The sequence below is a fragment of the Heteronotia binoei genome, chromosome 21 (genome assembly GCF_032191835.1).
Source record: "Heteronotia binoei isolate CCM8104 ecotype False Entrance Well chromosome 21, APGP_CSIRO_Hbin_v1, whole genome shotgun sequence".
In the NCBI taxonomy this organism is placed as follows: Eukaryota; Metazoa; Chordata; class Lepidosauria; order Squamata; family Gekkonidae; genus Heteronotia; species Heteronotia binoei.
The window spans coordinates 19,171,376-19,190,889 of NC_083243.1; the positions used below are offsets into that span (position 1 = coordinate 19,171,376).

At 48.8% G+C, this 19,514-nt stretch overlaps 1 protein-coding gene across 1 annotated transcript in view; it reads left to right on the top strand.

Annotated features, from left to right (window-relative positions):
* SYNE2 (spectrin repeat containing nuclear envelope protein 2) overlaps positions 1-19,514 on the top strand; it is a 407,300-nt gene that overhangs the window by 101,201 nt on the left and 286,585 nt on the right. Inside the window, exons 27-30 of the mRNA XM_060261546.1 lie at positions 7,050-7,223; positions 8,412-8,562; positions 17,609-17,767; positions 18,471-18,632. Of these exons, the coding sequence (XP_060117529.1) occupies positions 7,050-7,223; positions 8,412-8,562; positions 17,609-17,767; positions 18,471-18,632 (646 nt within the window). The remainder of the gene's footprint in view (positions 1-7,049; positions 7,224-8,411; positions 8,563-17,608; positions 17,768-18,470; positions 18,633-19,514) is intronic.

Below are 19,514 nucleotides of genomic sequence, written 5' to 3' on the forward strand. Positions count from 1 at the left end.
CGTGGGCATTCAATGAAATTGCTGAGCAGTCAGGTTAAAACAGATAAAAGGAAGTACTTCTTCACCCAAAGGGTGATTAACATGTGGAATTCACTGCCACAGGAGGTGGTGGCGGCTACAAGCACAGCCAGCTTCAAAAGGGGATTGGATAAAAATATGGAGCAGAGGGCCATCAGTGGCTATTAGCCACAGTATATATGTATATATATATATGTGTGTACGTGTTCATCCATCCATCTATCTATCTATCTATCTATCTATCTATCTATCTATCTATCTATCTATCTATCTATCTATCTATCTATCTATCTATCTATCTATCTATCTATCCATCTATCCATCTATCTATCCACACACACGTATATTGGCCACTGTGTGACACAGAGTGTTGGACTGGATGGGCCACTGACCTGATCCAGCATGGCTTCTCTTATGATCTTCTTCGTGGTCTCTGTGCAGTCCCACACATGGGTTTTCCTATCAGGACGAACCCTACCTCGGAGATTTTAAATAGCTAGCCTAGGCGTTATTTTTGGCGCGCACTCCCTCCCGCTCTGGGGAGCAGGCATCCACTGCGCATGCCTGTAGCGCGAGGGAGGCGCCCAACCCACTCAGTTTCTTTCCAACCGCCGCCCGGGATAGTCCTACCTCGTTGCGCTCCTCACTTACCTCAGATATCTAGCCTTCGTTTTCCTCAAGTTTCCTCTTATTTCATCCTTCGCTATTTCTTCATATTCTTATCTTCAAAAAAAAAAAAAAAAAAAAAAGATTTAGATAAATATCTTCCCCGCTTTTTCCCTCAGACCTCCCTTCCCCCACCCCCACCCCCCCCCCCCGGGCGTATGGAAGGAAGGGACAGTAAAATAACTTTCAAAAGGTGCTCGCGCTGTAGGGCGAAAATCCCTACATCGGACGGGCATTCGCTTTGCTTGTTCTGTTTGGGAGAATCCCATAAAGTGGACGCCTGTGCGCACTGCCTTCAATTTTGCAAACAGGCGCGAAAAAACAGAGCCGCTAGACTCAGAAGCCACTTAATGGAGTCTGTGCTCCAGCCTGATATGTCGCAATCTTCGTCAGCAAGTAAGTCGCCTCCCCTACTGACTCCCCAAGGGGACGGCGCAAGGTCGGCAGCTTCAGTGGCCATTGCTCCCAGTAAGCATAAGTCCGGCGATGCCGCGAAAGCCGGCGACGGCGCGAGAACGTCAGAACAAACGGCCGCGGCGACTAAACCAAAGGGCGGGAAGCACACTAAGAAACATAAGCATTCCGACCCGAAGGGCCAGAAGGATTCGAGAAAACCGTCCGATCCGAAGGCTCCGCGGAAACCGACAGACCCGAAGGACCCGAAGATTCCGAAGGACTCGAGAAAATCCTCCGAACAACAGAATGAGCCTGAGACGCAATGCGAGCCTTCCACTCCCGGATCCGACACCCAGGAAGTGACCACCCCGGCTACGGAGTCGCCGCACCAGCAGACGGAAGAAGTTATTCCCATTCCGTCCCGATCCCCTTCCCCGCATGGATCCATGCTAGACCCTGCGCTGGAGCCGATTCGAGACCCGCAACAGTGGACTCGACACCACATCAATCCTAGATCGTTCCGCGATATGTCGAATCCCATCCAGTACAAACATGATGCTTACAGGTACTTCGATGCGCATCGGTTCCCAGCCAGGTCTCCCAGCATGGAGAGATATAGGTATCATCATGCGCGTTTCCCGGAGAGATCCCCTAGTAGAGGGAGGGACCGCCATCGCTACAACCCGAGATCTCGGTCCCCATCCATGTCCCCGAGGCGACGCCATTATGCTTCTAGGTCTCCTTCCATCGAATCCCATGCATGCTGCGGATACCATCATTCTCGGTACCGAACCGATTATCACATGAACCCATCCAAGGAAGCGACTCCTGTCCAACGGAGCAAGCAACCACCGAGACAGCCGTCTCCGACTCCTTCCACTTCGACTTCTAAACCTAGGGGTGCGATTCCAGTGGAACCCAAAAGCACGACTCCAACCAGACCGGACCTACCTGAACCCGAACCTGACTCTGATGCTGAATCCGAAGCTCAATCATCGGATTCGATACAGTCCATGTCCCCTGGGTCCCCTGCTTCAGATATCGCCAAGCCCGCGGATTTGTCACCTTCCGAAGGGGCAAAGACATACCTGGACTTGATTGCCAATATGGCCTCTGCACTTAACGTAACTCTTACTTCGGATGCACCCAAGGTGACAGACGTGGTACACGACCTGGTGCACTCAGATTTACCTGCTGGTTCCTTTCTGCCGATGCTGCCGGTACACCTAGAAGCCATCAAAGAAGCTTGGGACAACCCAGCCTCCATTCCCCCGACTTCAAAACGAATCGAATCCCTTTATAGGATCCAAGCACCGGATTCGAAATTTTTATTTAGCCATCCAGCACCGAATTCTCTGATAGTGCATTCATCTTCTAAAACCAAACAGACCCGCCACCCGGTACCCCCTGAGAAGGAAGGCAGGAAGTTAGATACTCTTGGAAGGAAAATGTATTCAATCTCGACGGCAACTGCCAAGATCAACAATTACCTAGCATACTTCGCCGCGTATTCCCACAATATTTCCTCCCAACTGAATACGCTAGTCTCTGCCCTGCCTGAGCCCTCCCAGAAACAAGCCTGCAAGCTACTTCAGGAGCTCAACAGGATTTCAAAGCAACAGATAAACACCATCCGTCACTCTGTGGGGTGCACTTCCAAGGCGATGGCCGCCTCCATTGCCCTAAGACGACATGCTTGGCTTCGATCCTCTTCGTTGCAGCCTGATCTAAAATTCAAGATAGAAGACCTTCCCTTCGATGGCCAAGGTCTCTTTAATGCCACAACGGACGATATACTGTCCACCGTGGACGACAGCCGCAAACGAGCGAAAAGATTGGGGGTAGCCCAACAGCAGCAACAACAACAGAGCTATAAGCCCAGATCATGGAAACCAACCCCCTTCAAACGTTCCAGATCCCCTCGACAATCTGAATACTGGAAACGTAAAGCTCCTCCTCCAAAGCAATCCTTTAACCAGAGACAGCAGAGACCACAACCACCTAAAAAGGCTGCATCTTCATCGAAGCAGTCTCTTTGACTTTCTACCTCTACCACTTCAGCACGTCTCCAGGCTTCTTCCATTTCTCGACAATTGGCAACAAATAACCACAGACAAATGGGTTCTGAACATTATTTTGAGGGGCTACTCCATAGAGTTTCAAGCACCACCAAAAAGACATCATTTTGTTTCCACTCCCCCATCACCTTCCCTTCAGGAAGAAATAGACACCTTAACAGCCAAAGCGGCTATAGAGCCTGTCCCAGTCCAGTATCATCGGACAGGTTTTTATTCCAGGTACTTTCTAGTCCCGAAAAGGGATGGGGGACAGCGCCCGATTCTGGATCTAAGAGCCCTAAACAAATTCATCCGCCACAGAAAATTCAGAATGATCACCTTACAATCGATTCTGCCATTAATCCCCAGAAACTCCTGGATGGCACTGGTAGATTTACAGGACGCATACTTCCACCTGACAATACACCAATGCCACAGGAAGTTTCTGCGTTTCGCCGTTGGCAACAACCACTACCAGTTCCGAGCTCTGCCCTTCGGACTTTCCACGGCACCACGGACATTCACAAAATGTATGGCGGTTATTGCAGCGTACCTCAGGCAACGCGGCGTTGCAACCTACCCATACATAGACGATTGGCTCCTTGTGGGAGCTTCAAGGACACAGTTGATGAAGGACATTTCCATCACACTTGCGCTCCTAGCAAACCTGGGCCTCCAGGTCAATCATCAAAAGTCACACCTTACCCCAACTCAAGACATTCAGTTTATTGGGGCTCGTTTGTGCACCACGGACCACAAGGCGTATCTTCCTGTGGACAGGATATCCTCCATTCAGACGCTGGCCACACAAATAATGCAACAACCCAAGCAAGCGGCCTTCAACATTCAGCGCATGTTAGGACTTATGGCAGCCACAACGGCAGTTCTGACACACGCAAGACTACGCATGCGAACCCTACAAATCTGGTTCGTCCGCGCGTTTCGACCCCAACACCAATCTCAAGGAACGGTCCTCACTGTTCCGAGCCACATCCTCCCTTCGCTCGAATGGTGGACAGTTCGAGCTCACCTGCTTGCGGGAATGCCCTTTTTACGGCCAAGTCCATCAGCAGTGGTTACAACAGACGCCTCGAGATGGGGCTGGGGAGCTCATCTCGACGTACTCACGGTCCAGGGGCAATGGACACCGTACGAACAGTCGCTCCACATCAATTGCTTAGAGCTTCTAGCCGTTCACAGAGCGTTAAAATCGTTCCTTCCATCTCTTCAAGGCCTACACGTACAGATCGCCTCAGACAATGTGGCGACGGTTTTTTATATAAACAGGCAAGGAGGGACAGCATCCACCCGCCTTTGCAAAAGAGCAATGCACCTGTGGCATTGGAGTATTGCCCATCAGATCCACCTCACTGCGGTACATCTTCCTGGCATACAGAATGTCCAAGCGGACAGACTGAGCAGATATTCCATCAACGACCACGAGTGGTCACTCCACCGGTCATACCTTCTGCCAGTATTCCGGAAATTCGGAACTCCGTCAATAGATGCGTTTGCTGCACCAGAAAATGCACAGTGTGCGATCTTTTTTATGAGAGGTCCGCCCTCACAACAGTCTGCAGGGGATGCCTTCATACAGACGTGGACCGGTCCACTACACTTCCTCTTCCCTCCCTTTCCGTTAATAACACGGTGCATACAGAAAATTCAACTGGACAACACAGATTGCATTCTCGTGACGCCATGGTGGCCACGTCAGCCATGGTTCACAACCCTTCTCCTCCTGTCAGAAAGCACTTACCATCACTTCCCTCTGGCACACAACCTCCTGTCCCAACAGAACGGCAGGGTTCTGCACCACGACCCGAACAGACTTCGCCTGACGGCCTGGAGGATATGTTCTCAGACTTTCCTGAAGGAGTAAGACACGTTCTCCTTAATGCAAGGAAACCGTCAACAAGGAAGTCATATTCCATGAAATGGAAAAGGTTTTCCATCTACGCTACCAAGCATAATTTCAGACCCTCCTCGGCTTCCATGCCTCAAATCTTAGCATATACACTGCATTTGTCAGAAAAGGGCCTTACGTACTCCTCTCTGAAGGTGCACCTGGCAGCAATCTCAGCTTTTCACCCGCATGTACAGGGTCGAACTGTTTTCTCACACCCTGCTGCGAAATCCTTCTTAAAGGGAATCTTACATTTGCACCCACCACTACGGCAAATGTATCCTAGCTGGAGTTTGTCACTAGTGCTTAGCCAACTAGTAAAACCGCCTTTTGAACCTATGGCTACGATACCACTTCACCTCCTCTCATGGAAAACGGCTCTTTTAGTTGCACTCACCTCTGCTAAAAGAGCAAGTGATCTCTGCGCGTTCAGAGCGGACTCGCCTTACACCATGTTTCACCATGATAAGGTGGTGTTACGGCCAGATCCCGCTTTCTTACCGAAGGTGGTCTCCGCATTCCATCTGCATAGAACCACTACCTTACCTGCCTTTTTCCAACGGCCTACGGATAAGGGCCAAGAAGCTCTACACTGTCTAGACGTGAGAAGAGCACTCGCCTACTATATAGATCGAACTGCATCGTTCCGCACAGACTCCAGACTTTTCGTGGCCTACGGCCGCCGTCATAAGGGAAAAAAGATATCTACGCAGAGACTATCAAAGTGGTTGGTTGCTGCTATAGAGCTGTGCTACAAGCTCGCGAAGCAACCAGTTCCATCTGCCATAAGAGCTCATTCTACAAGAGCTTTGTCAACGTCATCTGCCCTTGCCAGGGGTGTATCCATGGAGGACATTTGCGCTGCTGCCGCTTGGTCTTCCTCCTCGACCTTCGCCACGCACTACGCTTTGGACGTTCGTGCTAGGCGGGATGCATCTTTTGGACAGGCAGTTCTTCGCTCCATCTTTGACTAAGAAGCTGGTCCGGGCTTGGTGAGTAGTTACTTACCTTATAGCCTATAATGTGCTGCCTATGTTGCACTAACCTTTGCACTATTTTTTCCTCCAACTCTAGTGCCAGCACCCACCGCCTTGCAGATCAGCTTATCAGTCACCCATGTGTGGGACTGCACAGAGACCACGAAGAAGATAAACAGGTTACTCACCTGTAATTGATGATCTTCGAGTGGTCATCTGTGCAGTCACACACGCCCGCCCAGCCGTCCCCGCTGCTGGCTACTTGTCTTATATATCCGCGCTCCTATTATGTCAGCGGCGGGGAAAGAAACTGAGTGGGTTGGGCGCCTCCCTCGCGCTACAGGCATGCGCAGTGGATGCCTGCTCCCCAGAGCGGGAGGGAGTGCGCGCCAAAAATAACGCCTAGGCTAGCTATTTAAAATCTCCGAGGTAGGGTTCGTCCTGATAGGAAAACCCATGTGTGTGACTGCACAGATGACCACTCGAAGATCATCAATTACAGGTGAGTAACCTGTTTTTCTTATGTTATGTTCTTGGGAAACCTCCCAAAAACTAGTAGCTATGGTAAGAAAGGGGGGGGGGGTAGGGCTGCCACCGCTCATAGTTGTTTGTTGCTAAGGTATACCTCAGTTCTAACTCAGACTGAGTCTGAGCAATCTACCCGCCTGAAGCACATGAATAAACTGAACCTTTGAACTGAATGGACTGTTTATTGAGTGAACAGGGGGAACCCATCTGACCATTACGGCTACATTTGGAGGGCCTGCTTTGGGTGTGTCCACCTTCTGAGATTAGGCAGGGGGTAACCCAGGAGAGGGCCTTCTTAGTCATGGCACCAAAGCTCTGGGACTCTCTCCCCGGGGAGCTTCATCTGTCCCCTTCAGATGCCACCTTCCGCCAGCACCCTTGTAGGCGGTATCGGATCTGGACGTATTTTGCAAAAACACGCAAATAAACCTTTTTCTGCGTCAGGATTGTTTTGCAGAGACTTTTTAGATTGCATCCGTTCATTATTTTTTCTCGATACAGGCTGAAATCGTTAAACGAACTGAAGCAGAAGCTGAATCGCCACGCGGTGGAAATGAAATCCTTAAAAGAAATGAGCAGTCAGCTTTCACAGTCCGAGGGGGCAGACGATGTCACTTTGCGGTGGGCAGTTATGGAAGTCTTATGGAAAGAGACAAAGCTCTCCATTGCTGAAAGGTAGGAGGCTGAAGTTTGCATGATCCAGTATTGAAAAGAAAAATAGCAAAACTGCGACGGACTTATTCCAGCCACGTCTTGCGGAAGAACTCACTAGAAAAAGCAACGATGCTCGAATTGGTTAGCAGCAAAAGGAAACCAGGCCGCCAAAAAACACGGTGGCTAGACACCATAAAAGCTGATACCAACCTGAGCACAGAACAACTCAAAGAAACAGTACAGGATTGGAAAATGTGGAGAGAACTGGCACATACTGTCTCCCAAGAGTTGGACACAACTGAACAGTTAACAACAACGCAGAACACCTCTCTTTCCTCGGATGCTGGGAGAGAGTGTGTTCCCTAGGCACCCCTTAATGTGCGGAGTCCCTCCCCGATGTTATTTAACAACTATATGTGCCCCCTTGCCCAGCTGGGCCAGAGTTTTGACCTTGGGTGTCATTAGTATGCTGATGACACCCAGGTGTATCTGTTATTGGACAGCCACCTGGGTGTTGCCCTGCAAAATCTGGCCGTGGGATTGGGCAATTCAGAAATGTAATCAATAATAATAATATGAACGGTGTGAAGTGGGTTAGACGAAGAGTGTGTGACCTGCCCAAGGTCAGCCAGTAAGCCCGTGGCAGAGCGAGGACTCGAACCTGGGTCTCCCAGAATCTGGCCCAACACTGTAGCCACTACACAACGCTGTCTGTCAGTGGGCTACCTTGAGGCATATTTTTTTTAAAAACTTAGTGAACATAGCCCTACAAGCCAACTCCTGAAAAATCAGTGAAGGCCCAGCTTTTCTGGAACTGGGAGAGGGAACCGTCTCCCAGGTTCTTTGATTAGTGGTGTGTTCAGAGTCCTATGAAAAGTGAACCTCTCTGGGCTTAGAGAGACCTGCAGGCTTGTTAATCGCTTTTGCTGTTTTCTTTGGTGTAGTGGTTAAGTATGCGGACTCTTATCTGGGAGAACCGGGTTTGATTCCCCACTCCTCCACTTGCACCTGCTAGCATGGCCTTGGGTCAGTCATAGCTCTGGCAGAGGTTGTCCTTGAAAGGGCAGCTGCTGTGAGAGCCCTCTCCAGCCCCACCCACCTCACAGGGTGTCTGTTGTGGGGGAGGAAGGTAAAGGAGATTGTGAGCCGCTCTGAGACTCCTCGGAGTGGAGGGCGGGATATAAATCCAATATCTTCTTCTTTCTACAGACAGGAGCAGTGCACTCAGGCGATAGAGCTCTTGAAACAGTTTCACAGCTGCAAAAACTGTCTGGCCAGCATCACTCAGGAGCAAGAGCGTACCCTGTCTCAGCAAGCGTCTTACATGGGGAAGGAGAACCTCCAGAGGATAATGGCCAAGGTGAGTTCAAAGGGTCTCTTTTTGCATTTGAGTCCACTTGGGGTTCCATGCAAATTGGGGGGCGGAGTGCAGAAATTGGAGCTGCCTACAAAATTGAGAGCCATGTCACAGTTTAAGAACTGGAAAAGGTCCTTATCGTTGAAGATGCAAGCTGTGATATGTATGAGCAGGGCCTGGTGAGTCCCAGGAAGTGAGACGGCAATCATAAGGACATAAAAGAAGCCATGTTAGATCAGATCATTGGCCCATCCAGGCCAATACTCTGTGTCACACAGACAGGCCCAGCGCTAGGGGTTCCAGCAGCCCAGGCTGCTTCCATCTCCTCACTGGTCACATGTGGATGACATCACCAGAAGTGACGTCATCAGGTTGCGCACTCTTGCGCGTGAAAGCTCAGCCTGGCCCTCTCTCTCTTCAAAGGGAGCTGGGAAGAGGGTGGCCTCGGCTCCCTCTGAAGCGGAAGAGGGCCAGGCAAGGGTGGCCTGAGGGAAACCAGCATGAGGTAGGGGGGCAGAGCGGGCCTGGCATCGAAGTCTGGGCGGTGGCAGCAGCTGAGGCAAGGCGACAGTGCAGGGCACTGGGGTGAGGGTGGGCTGCTTTCTTTAAGAATGTGTGGCTCGGGCCGCCCCTTGCGTGGCCCTCTTCAGCTTCAGAGGGAGCCGGAAAGAGGCCGCCCTGTTCTTTCTAACCTTGGCGAGCACTTCAGAAAGAAGGAGGCGGCCTCTTCCTGGCTCCCTCTGAAGTGGGAGAGGGCCGCGCAAGGGGCAGCCGGAGCCACGTGTTCGGGTAAGCGTGAGCGGGGACGGGGAGGGAGTGCCTGCCCCCCATCACTGTGGTGAGGTGGCACCCCAGGTGGCCACCTTCTTCGCTGAGTCCCACACGCTCGCCCTGCACACAGTGGTCCAAAACCCCAGGTGCCATTAGGAGGTCCACCAGGACACTAGAAGCCCTCCCACTATTTCCACCCCCCCACCAACACCAAGAATACAGAGCATCACTGCCCCAGACAGAGAGTTCCATCTATAAAGGTAAAGGTAGTCCCCTGTGCAAGCACCAGTCGTTTTCGACTCTGGGGTGACCTTGCTTTCACATTTTCACGGCAGACTTTTTATGGGGTGGTTTGCCATTGCTTTCCCCAGTCATCTACGCTTTCCCCCCAGCAAGCTGGGTCCTCATTTTACTGACCTCGGAAGGATGGAAGGCTGAGTCTACCTGGAGCTGGCTACCTGAACCAACTTCTGCTGGAATCAAACTCAGGTCATGAGCAGAGGGCTCCGACTGCAGTGCTGCAGTGGTTAATAGCCACTGATGGACTTCTGCTCCATATGCTTATCCAACCCCCTCTTGAAGCTGGCTATGCTTGCAGCCGCCACCACCTCCTGTGGCAGCGAATTCCATGTGTTCATCACTCTTTGGGTGAAGAAGGACTTCCTTTTAGCCGTTCTAACCCAACTGCACGGCAGTTTCATTGAGATTTCATTGAAGTTGGATGTGATTTGCACTTTTCAAGAACAAATCTTCACCACTTAGTTTCCAAGGGTAGCCACGTTTCTCTGCAGGAGAACAGCAGAACCACTTGGATCCAGCTGTTCTTCACCACTTGCTGTCGTTCGTTTTCCATTCATTGTGACTAGCTGAAACAGTGATGTAAATTGACACATTTACATGGGGTGGGGTCATTCAAAAGAGGGTGTTTGCCACCCACCTTGAAATTTCTTGGCGCCGTGCCTTGGCGGACAGATTCCTTGTTATCAATCGTAGGAGAGGAAGTCGAGAAAGGTCTGGTGTGCATTTCATTTGGCGCTTCTGTGTCCTGGGCTCTTAAGACTGGAAGGGCTGTCCCTTACATTAGGCAAATTAGGCATTTGCCTAGGGTGTTGGCTGGGAGGGGGAGTTGAATTGAGCGCTCCCCCTCCCCGGTGTCCTAGCCAAATGCCCTGTTTGTACAGTGGCTGACTGGCTTCGCATCACCTTCCTTCCACTTGGGAGGGAGGCACAACGAAGTCAGCAGGCTGGCTGGCTTGTGTGCCCTCACCTCCCTTCCCAGGTGCCCTCCCTGCCCTACTTCAGCATGCGGGCCATGAAGGAGTGCAGCCGGGGGGTGGGTGGGTGGGCAGCACCCTAGGTCTGGCCCTGAAGACTGGCTAATGCTGCTCTCATTAGCCAGTTTGGTGTAGTGGTTAAGTGTGCGGACTCTTATCTGGGAGAACCGGGTTTGATTCCCCATTCCTCCACTTGCACCTGCTGGAATGGCCTCGGGTCAGCCATACCTTTCGTAGGAGTTGTCCTTGAAAGGGCAGCTGCTGTAAGAGCTCTCTCAGCTCCACCCACCTCACAGGGTGTCTGTTGTGGGGGAGGAAGGGAAAGGAGATCGTAAGCCGCTCTGAGACTCTGTCCTTGAAAGGGCAGCTGCTGGAAGAGCCCTCTCAGCCCCACCCACCTCACAGGGTGTCTGTTGTGGGGGAGGAAGGGAAAGGAGATCGTAGGCTGCTCTCAGACTCTGTCCTTGAAAGGGCAGCTGCTGGGAGAGCCCTCTCAGCCCTACTCACTTCACAGGGTGTCTGTTGTGGGGGAGGAGGGGAAAGGAGATTGTAGGCCGCTCTGAGACTCTGTCCTTGGAAGGGTAGCTGCTGGGAGAGTCAGCCCCACTCACCTCACAGGGTGTCTGTTGTGGGGGAGGAAGGTAAAGGAGATTGTAGGCCGCTCTGAGACTCTGTCCTTGAAAGGGCAGCTGCTGTGAGAGCCCTCTCAACCCCACCCACCTCACAGGGTGTCTGTTGTGGGGGAGGAAGGTAAAGGAGATTGTAGGCCGCTTGAGAGTCTGTCCTTGGAAGGGCAGCTGCTGGGAGAGCCCTCTCAACCCCACCCATAGGGTGTCTGTTGTGGGGGAGGAAGGTAAAGTAGATTGTAGGCCGCTCTGAGACTCTGTCCTTGAAAGGGCAGCTGCTGGGAGAGCCCTCTCAGCCCCACCCACTTCACAGGGTGTCTGTTGTGGGGGAGGAGGGGAAAGGAGATTGTAGGCCGCTCTGAGACTCTGTCCTTGGAAGGGCAGCTGCTGGGAGAGCCCTCTCAGCCCCACCCACCTCACAGGGTGTCTGTTGTGGGGGAGGAAAGTAAAGGAGATTGTAGGCCTCTCTGAGACTCTGTCCTTGAAAGGGCAGATGCTGTGAGAGTCCTCTCGAGCCCCACTCACCTCACAGGGTGTCTGTTGTGGGGGGGGGGGGAGGTAAAGGAGATTGTGAGCCACTCTGAGATTCAGAGTATAGGGCGGGATATAAATCCAATATCATCATCATCTTCTTCTTCTTCCTCCTCCTCTTCAGTTGCAGACAGAATTTGGCCCTCATCCAGGTTATTTTGGAAACCCCCAAACGTCACTGAAGTTCTTGTCAGATAACTCATTGAGATTTTGTCGGGCGAGGCCCTATAGGACAGCAGGAAATATTATAAAGGGAACCCAAAGTCTTGTGAGAGCACTATTTCAGTTCCTTTTACAACGCTGTTGATCTGTGAGACATCTCAGAGCCCTGTGCAGACTGCAGGAACCTTTGGATGGGGCATGGGTGGGTTGTTTCAACCAAGGGGGGGCGGTTTAAGAGGGAAGCCATCTGAACATCGGGGAGAAGAGTAGGCCATGAACCACTGTCCCTTGCCCATGGTGCCTCTTTGACCAGGAAGTGGGTGATTGCCCCAGAACTCTATGTGATGTTTCAAGAGCCTTTGGTATCATCTCCCATTTCCTGCAAGTATGGTTGCCGGGTCTGTTTTGGAAAAAACCTGGAGACTATGTGATGTTTCAAGAGCCTTTGGTATCATCTGCAAGTATGGTTGCCAGGTCTGTTTTGGAAAATACCTGGAGACTATGTGATGTTTCAAGAGCCTTTGGTATCATCTCCCATTTCCTGCATTTTGGAAAATACCTGGAGACTTTGGGGGTGGAGCTAAGAGAAGGTGGGATTTGGGGTGGGGTGGGGAGGGGAGGGGCCTCAGCATGGTGCAGTGCCATAGAGCCCGCCTTTCAAAGCAACCATTTTCTCCAGGAGGGCTGATGTCTGCCAGCTGGAGATCGGTTGTAAAAGTGGGAGATCTCCAGGTCCCACCTAGAGGCTGGCAACCCTATCTGCAAGGGTCACATTGGAAGGAGTAGAGCATGACACTCCCCTGCTCCCTTCAGCCTGGTCTGCTCTGAAGGGACTTAGAATAGAGGGGAAGACTTGGGGAAGGAAGGTAGCTCAGTGGAAGAGCTTTTGCTTTGCAGAGGGTCCCAGGTTGAGTCCCCGGCATCTCCAGTTGAAAGGGTCAGGCAGGGGATGCGGGAGACCTCTGCCTGAGACCCTGGGGAGCCACTACCAGTCTGACTAGACAACACTGACCTTGATGGACCAAAGGTCTGATTCAGCAGAAGGCAACTTCTTGTATAGAATAATAGATTCATAGAGTTGGAAGGGGCCTCCAGGGTCATCTAGTCCAACCAGTGTTATTTGGGATATGCTCTCCTCCAACTTCATGGGCAGGATGACTTTGCAGCTGGCGGGATCACCATGTGTTCTGTAGGGGGAGCTGAAAATGAGAGCATTCTGCACTTGAATGGTGATTTCATTTGGAAACAAACGTTATCAGGAAGAGACAAGGAAAACCTCCTTACCAATTACAGTTTTGCACTGCGGCCACATAGGAGAAAGTAATTTAAAAAGTTATGATGGGAGTAAGGTTTTATTACGACAGTTATAATTCAAAAAGTATTTTAAGGTAGATGCTAAGCTGATATAATTTAATACACCTTCTGGTGATGTCAGGGGGTGTGGGGCATATGTGTCAGGCATGCTATTTCTGTGCATTATTGGATTCTGATTTCTTCCTCTTTCGTCCTGACAACTGTCCTTTCTCATAGCTGCATATCAAAGCTCAAACTCCCCTCTTACTTCTCACCTTTCTTTTCCTCTTTACCACCTCTGGGTAGCAAATGTAGGAATGCTGTAACTTTGATGATAGAGAGAAAGGAGGCGCCTCCCCGGAACAGTTCCCATTCATTGCTTATCAACAGGGGCAAGAATGTATGAGACCGAGGGATGTTTCAACTGCAGGATAGTATTTTTGCATAGCTGTAACAATTCACACAAGCCTGTTATGTCTTGAAGCTATCTTTCCTATACCCTTTGATGTAATCCTTAAAACACCATGCTATGAGCAACTCTGTATCACTCTCAAGGTACTGCACCTTGAGCAACAATGGATTATCAATAAACCAAGTCTTTGTATCCAACAAGTGCTTGATTATTCGAAATACCTATGCTTGACAATATGCAAATGAGTTATGAGTTATGCAAATCAGTTGTGCTATTGAGCTCTGGCATCTCTTTTTCCCACAAAATGACCCCTGAGAGCTGTTCTCCAGCTGTTTGTGGTGGTGTTCTAAAAGATAAACCCTTGTGCAAAGACAGCATCTTGTGACATTTGTAATTGTGAACAGTGGCTGGAATTCTTTTCAGAGTCAAAAAATCCCACTGTTATTTTTCTGCCCACACAAAGGTCAGGAGAGAATGCTCTTTTCCCTCTGTTACTGCCTACAAGACCTTTGTCCTACTTTCCCATCACCGGTTACATCCACGAGAGAACAGATTGCATTGTCTGCTGGAAAACAAAGACCCTCCCTCCTTAATGAGGTCGTCTAGTTGTCAGACATTAGGGGTCTATGTTACTGCAGTCTTGCGGTCGTAAACATCCTTTCCCATACAAAGAAACCGCTTCAGAGATCTGTGATGGACAGTTAAAAACAAAACACTCCTGTCATGAGATACCATGTGCTGACACTGAGTATGAATTTGATGGCACGTTTTTTTGCGGTTAGGGTGAATCTGAAGATCAGTTTGTGATGTTAAACTGCAGACTGTAACTACCATTCTAAGCCGAGTGACCCCCCCCTTCTAAATCTCTTAATGTCAATAGAAGAGTGCAAGTAAGAATTTGGCATTCCTTGAAAAACGTATATGGTTGTCTCCAGGGCTTTTTTGTAGCAGGAACTCCTTTGCATATTAGGCCACACCTCCCTGATGTAGCCAATCCTCCAAGAGCTTTCAGGGTTCTTCTTACAGGGCCTACTGGAAGCTCCCGGAGGATTGGCTACATCAGGGGTGTGTGGCCTAATATGCAAAGGAGGTCCTGCTAGAATTCCTTACAGGGCTCTTCTTACAGGGCCTACTGTAAGCTCCAGGAGGATTGGCTGCATCAGGGGTGTGTGGCCTAATATGCAAAGGAGGTCCTGCTAGAATTCCTTACAGGGCTCTCAGTACAGGGCCTACTGGAAGCTCCAGGAGGATTGGCTACATCAGGGGTGTGTGGCCTAATATGCAAAGGAGGTCCTGCTAGAATTCCTTACAGGGCTCTCAGTACAGGGCCTACTGGAAGCTCCGGGAGGATTGGCTACATCAGGGGTGTGTGGCCTAATATGCAAAAGAAATTCCTGCTACAAAGAAAAAAAAGCACTGGTTGTTTCAGTGTTATTTAGTATTAATACATGAAAAGTGAACAGATGCAGCCTGGTAATAGTTGAATTATATTAGAATCATATTGTAGGATCAAATGGTCCCATATTTGCATTGTTTTAACAATCCTTTCCCATACAAAGAAACCGCTTCAGAGATCTGTGACGGACAGTTAAAAACAAAACACTCCTGTCATGAGATACCATGTTTGTTGTTGTTGTTGTTGTTAACATGTCTGTTCCATTTTATTTCTTTATAATTTTATATTTGCACGCATGTACAAGCTGCTTTATCGATTCCAACGAATTTAAATTGGTGATTTGTATTAGTTTGCTGGCTTTTGTCGTGAATAAACAGATATGAGCACGTGACTATTAATACAATGTCACTGAAGTGCATAGGTTTTAAGCAGACATTTTGTTTGCCCTCAATAAATGATGGGAACTTTTTATAATGGGGAAAATTAGTAATGCATCAATTCCTATTGAGTTTGGTAGGCAAAAGAAATGTATTACATTGTGGTCTCCTATTGCTGAATATCTGCTGCAAAAATTTCCCCCTCTAATTCTTACTTTCGTAAAATGTGTTATCTGCAATAGATCTTTGTACGCAAAATGTTTTTGTTTTTTTTAGACTTTTAAAGCTTTGCAAAATGTTTTATATCTTTGGACAACGATAAGTTTTGAGTATGTAGATGGTTTGTTATTTTTGAATAATAAATTGTTTGCCCTCAAGGGCAAAATAGGGGAGGAGAGAGAGAGAAAAATGTAGGAGTGTGTGTGTGTCCTGTCATTAACAGTCTTACTCAGGTCTTGCAAACGAAGGGCGGTGGCTTCCTTTTTTGAAACAACCCGGCTCAGGTTCAATCTTTCTCTTTTCCTGCTGCCTTCAACTTTTCCTAGCACGATCGTCAGTTTGGTGTAGTGGTGAAGTGCACGGACTCTTATCTGGGAGAACCGGGTTTGATTCCCCACTCCTCCACTTGCAGCTGCTGGAATGGCCTTGGGTCAGCCACAGCTCTGGCAGAGGTTGTCCTTGAAAGGGCAGCTTCTGGGAGAGCTCTCTCAGCACCACCTACCTCGCAGGGTGTCTGTTGGTGGTGGGGGGAGATGATATAGGAGATTATAAGCCATTCTGGGTCTCTGATTCAGAGAGAAGGGCAGGGTATATATCTGCCTTCTTCTCCTCCTCCTCCTCCTCTACTGAGTCTGGTGTTCTCCTGATGTGACCAACGTACAATAGCCCTCTGTTGAGCCATTTTAGCTTCTAGGGGAAATTCAGGCTTGATTTGATCTAGAACCCTTTTATTTGTCTTTTTGGTGGTCTACCATATGTCAAATGAATCAATGTCTTTTCTGTCAGTTTTCTTCTCTGTCCAAGTGTCACATCCCCAAAACTCAAAATTTGAATCTTTAAAATGCAGTGGGCATTTTTATTGAAATATTTGGGACACTGGAATATTTTAGCATCATAGGGCTCTCCCTTTGAGGCAACAATCTGAAAATTGCGGACCAACAAGGGGATAAAAAGGGGGAGGAGGAGACCGTATATTGCTGGAGAGAAAAAGATGCAGATCTGTGATAAAGTTTTCTTGTACGTACAATGTTACAATTAACTTTCTAGATTAAATGAACCAAGAATGAAATTATTAGATGTTTGATGCAGAAACGATCAGAATGGATTACATTAGGTCATTTTTAATTTTAAAAAGTACTCTCGGTCGTCTTAGCCATCAGTACTTCTTGACAAAGATAAACGGGATTTTAAGCGTTCACCTCCCCTTAGATGCAAAGATACACCTGCTAATCTATTTAATAGGAACAATTAGGGAAGAGAAAAGAGAAAGAGCTGTTATTTTGCATGATTGCGGCTTGCACAAATGATTGAAAGCAAAAGAAAGGTTCCTGTGTTAAGGGAGGAGTGACTAACAAAATTGCAGGATACGTCTAGGAACCAAGCTGACACGGGTACAAGAGGAGCGACAGAGTGTGTATTTGAAAAACGATGGTCCTTTTTTGGAACTTTTAATGCATTAATAATTTGAGCTGTATTCTCCTACTCACTGGAAATCGCATCTATTTGTTTCCCCCTTTTGTTCTTGCTTTGTAAATATTTTTAAATAATAAAATAAAGCACTGCATTATTAAAGGATTATTAAAACACATACTCTCCATGTAACCCGCCCCACCCCCACGCAAGCAAAAAACTGGCAGGTTTCTTCCTTTCCCTTTAAAGTTTGCCCCCAAATACAATACATGTGTCTAGCACCACAAATGCCAGTTTGGTGTAGTGGTTAAGTCCATGGATGCTTCTGGGAGAACCGGGTTTGATTCCCCACTCCTCCACTTGAAGCGGCTGGAATGGCCTTGGGTCAGCCATAGCTCTCGCAGAGCTGTCCTTGAAAGGGCAGCTTCTGGGAGAGCTCTCTCACCCCCACCCACCTCACAGGGTGTCTGTTTTGGGGGAGGAAGGTAAAGGAGATTGTGAGCCACTCTGATACTTTGAGGTTGGGAATGGAGGACAGGATATAAATCCAATATCATCATCTTCTTCATTTCTTACAGGTTGAGATGGCCAAGAAGGAGTTCAGCAGCCACTCCGAAGACATCGACAAGATAAACCAGATCAGCAAAAACCTTCAGTTCCAGCTGAACAAAATGAAGAGCTTTGAGGAGCCCCCCTTCGAGAATGAGGCTAATGTCATTGTAGACAGATGGCTGGACGTACGTAGAAAAGCAAACGATCAAGGAGCTTTGATCTGTTATACATTACCGTAATTGACTGTGGCCAGCAAGTCATATTTCAGATAAATTAACTGCAGCAAATCGAGGCCTCGCAAGGAAAAGACAGTCATCATTTTTTAAAAAAAAATTCAAAGCAGAGCTTGAAAGAGTGTGACTCTGGGGCTTCGGGCTGGCTTATCTCGACAGCTTTCGCTTGTTATGTCAGACATGAGGTCTGGCAGGGGATAATTCCGGGAGGGGTTATACAGGCAGGCAATATTAGCTTGCATTGTTTGGATTGTTTTGTCCTGGAAGCTTCTCTGTTGATGCAGTCCTTAGGAATGGGGGTGCCTTCTTAAACGGCTGGCAAGAGATGTTGATTCTCGGTTGCATCGACTTGCATGTGATTTCTTCACCACCAAGACTAGTTGGGACATATTATTGGGAGGGGATAAGATGGGATGCGCCAAACCAACTTGCCAGACCTGTCTTGCTCCGTTTGGCTTTGGTATGCTAATATTCAAAGCCGTATTCGGTAAGAAACTGCCTTTACCCGAGGGGTTACGACTGATTTATCCCCTTCTTGTTTATCTCTCTGGTTTAATCTCAGCCTTCCTTGACATATGAAGTCGCTAAAGGCTTATGTTTTGCTTTCTCCCCCACACCTTTTTCTTCTTTTGGGAAACCACAACCCCACTTGTAGATAAACGAGAGGACGGAGAATTATTGTGATAATCTGGGAAGAGCCCTGGCCTTGTGGGACAAGCTCCTGAATTTATCCGGCTCTATCGACCTGTGGACCAACTCGGAGCTGAAGAACATAGAAGACCATCATCTGACTGAGGAAGAGTTAGCAGAACTGGAGGTAAGGTTGACATAAATGATAACTTGACAATTGGGAACTATAGAGCCAGTTTGGTATAGTGGTTAAGTGTGCGGATTCTTATCTGGGAGAACTGGGTTGGATTCCCCACGCCTCCAAATACACCTGCTGGAATGGCCTTGGGTCAGCCATAGCTTTCGTCCTTGAAAGGGCAGTTGCAGTAAGAGCTCTCTCAGCCCCACCTACCTCACAGGGTATCTGTGTGTGGGGGGGGGGGGAAGGTAAAGGAGATTGTGACCGCTCTGAGACTCTGAGATTGAGAGTATAGGGCAGGATATAAATCCAATATCATCATCTTCTATAGTCAACCAGTTCCTCGCCAGTGAGAAAAGGCTGGTGCAAGGCAAAGTGGGGATCTGAACCCAGACCTTTTCCAGTCCTTACTACAGCTTCTGTACCACACTGACTCTCAGGAAAAGTGAAATTGATGGTTGTGTTTCTCGGTCTCTCTTGTTTATGCTTCAGGATAGTCTGAAAAGGAATGTGAATCCAATACAAATTAGTTTATCTGGCCTTAACTATTTTGATCTTTTTGCATATAAATTGTGATCTCGTCTGTCTTGAATCATTTGTGGCTTCAGTGCTGATTATTACCTCTCCCCCACTACTTTCTCTTTCCTTCCCCCTGGAAGCCCCCATAGCTTCTCCCCTTTCCTTGCTACCCTTTCTCCTTCCCTCTGTGGCAGCTGTGGAGGAGGGGAGGGGAGACTCTGAAGCAACTGCCCTCTGGACTGAAGAATGTCCAGTTCCCCCCCCCCCCCATACACACTCTGGCCTTTACTATGGATTCTTTAAGCTCCAGCTGTCCACTATCAAAGAAAAAGATTTTCAAGTTGGTAACGTATACAGTATGTTCTCCATAAA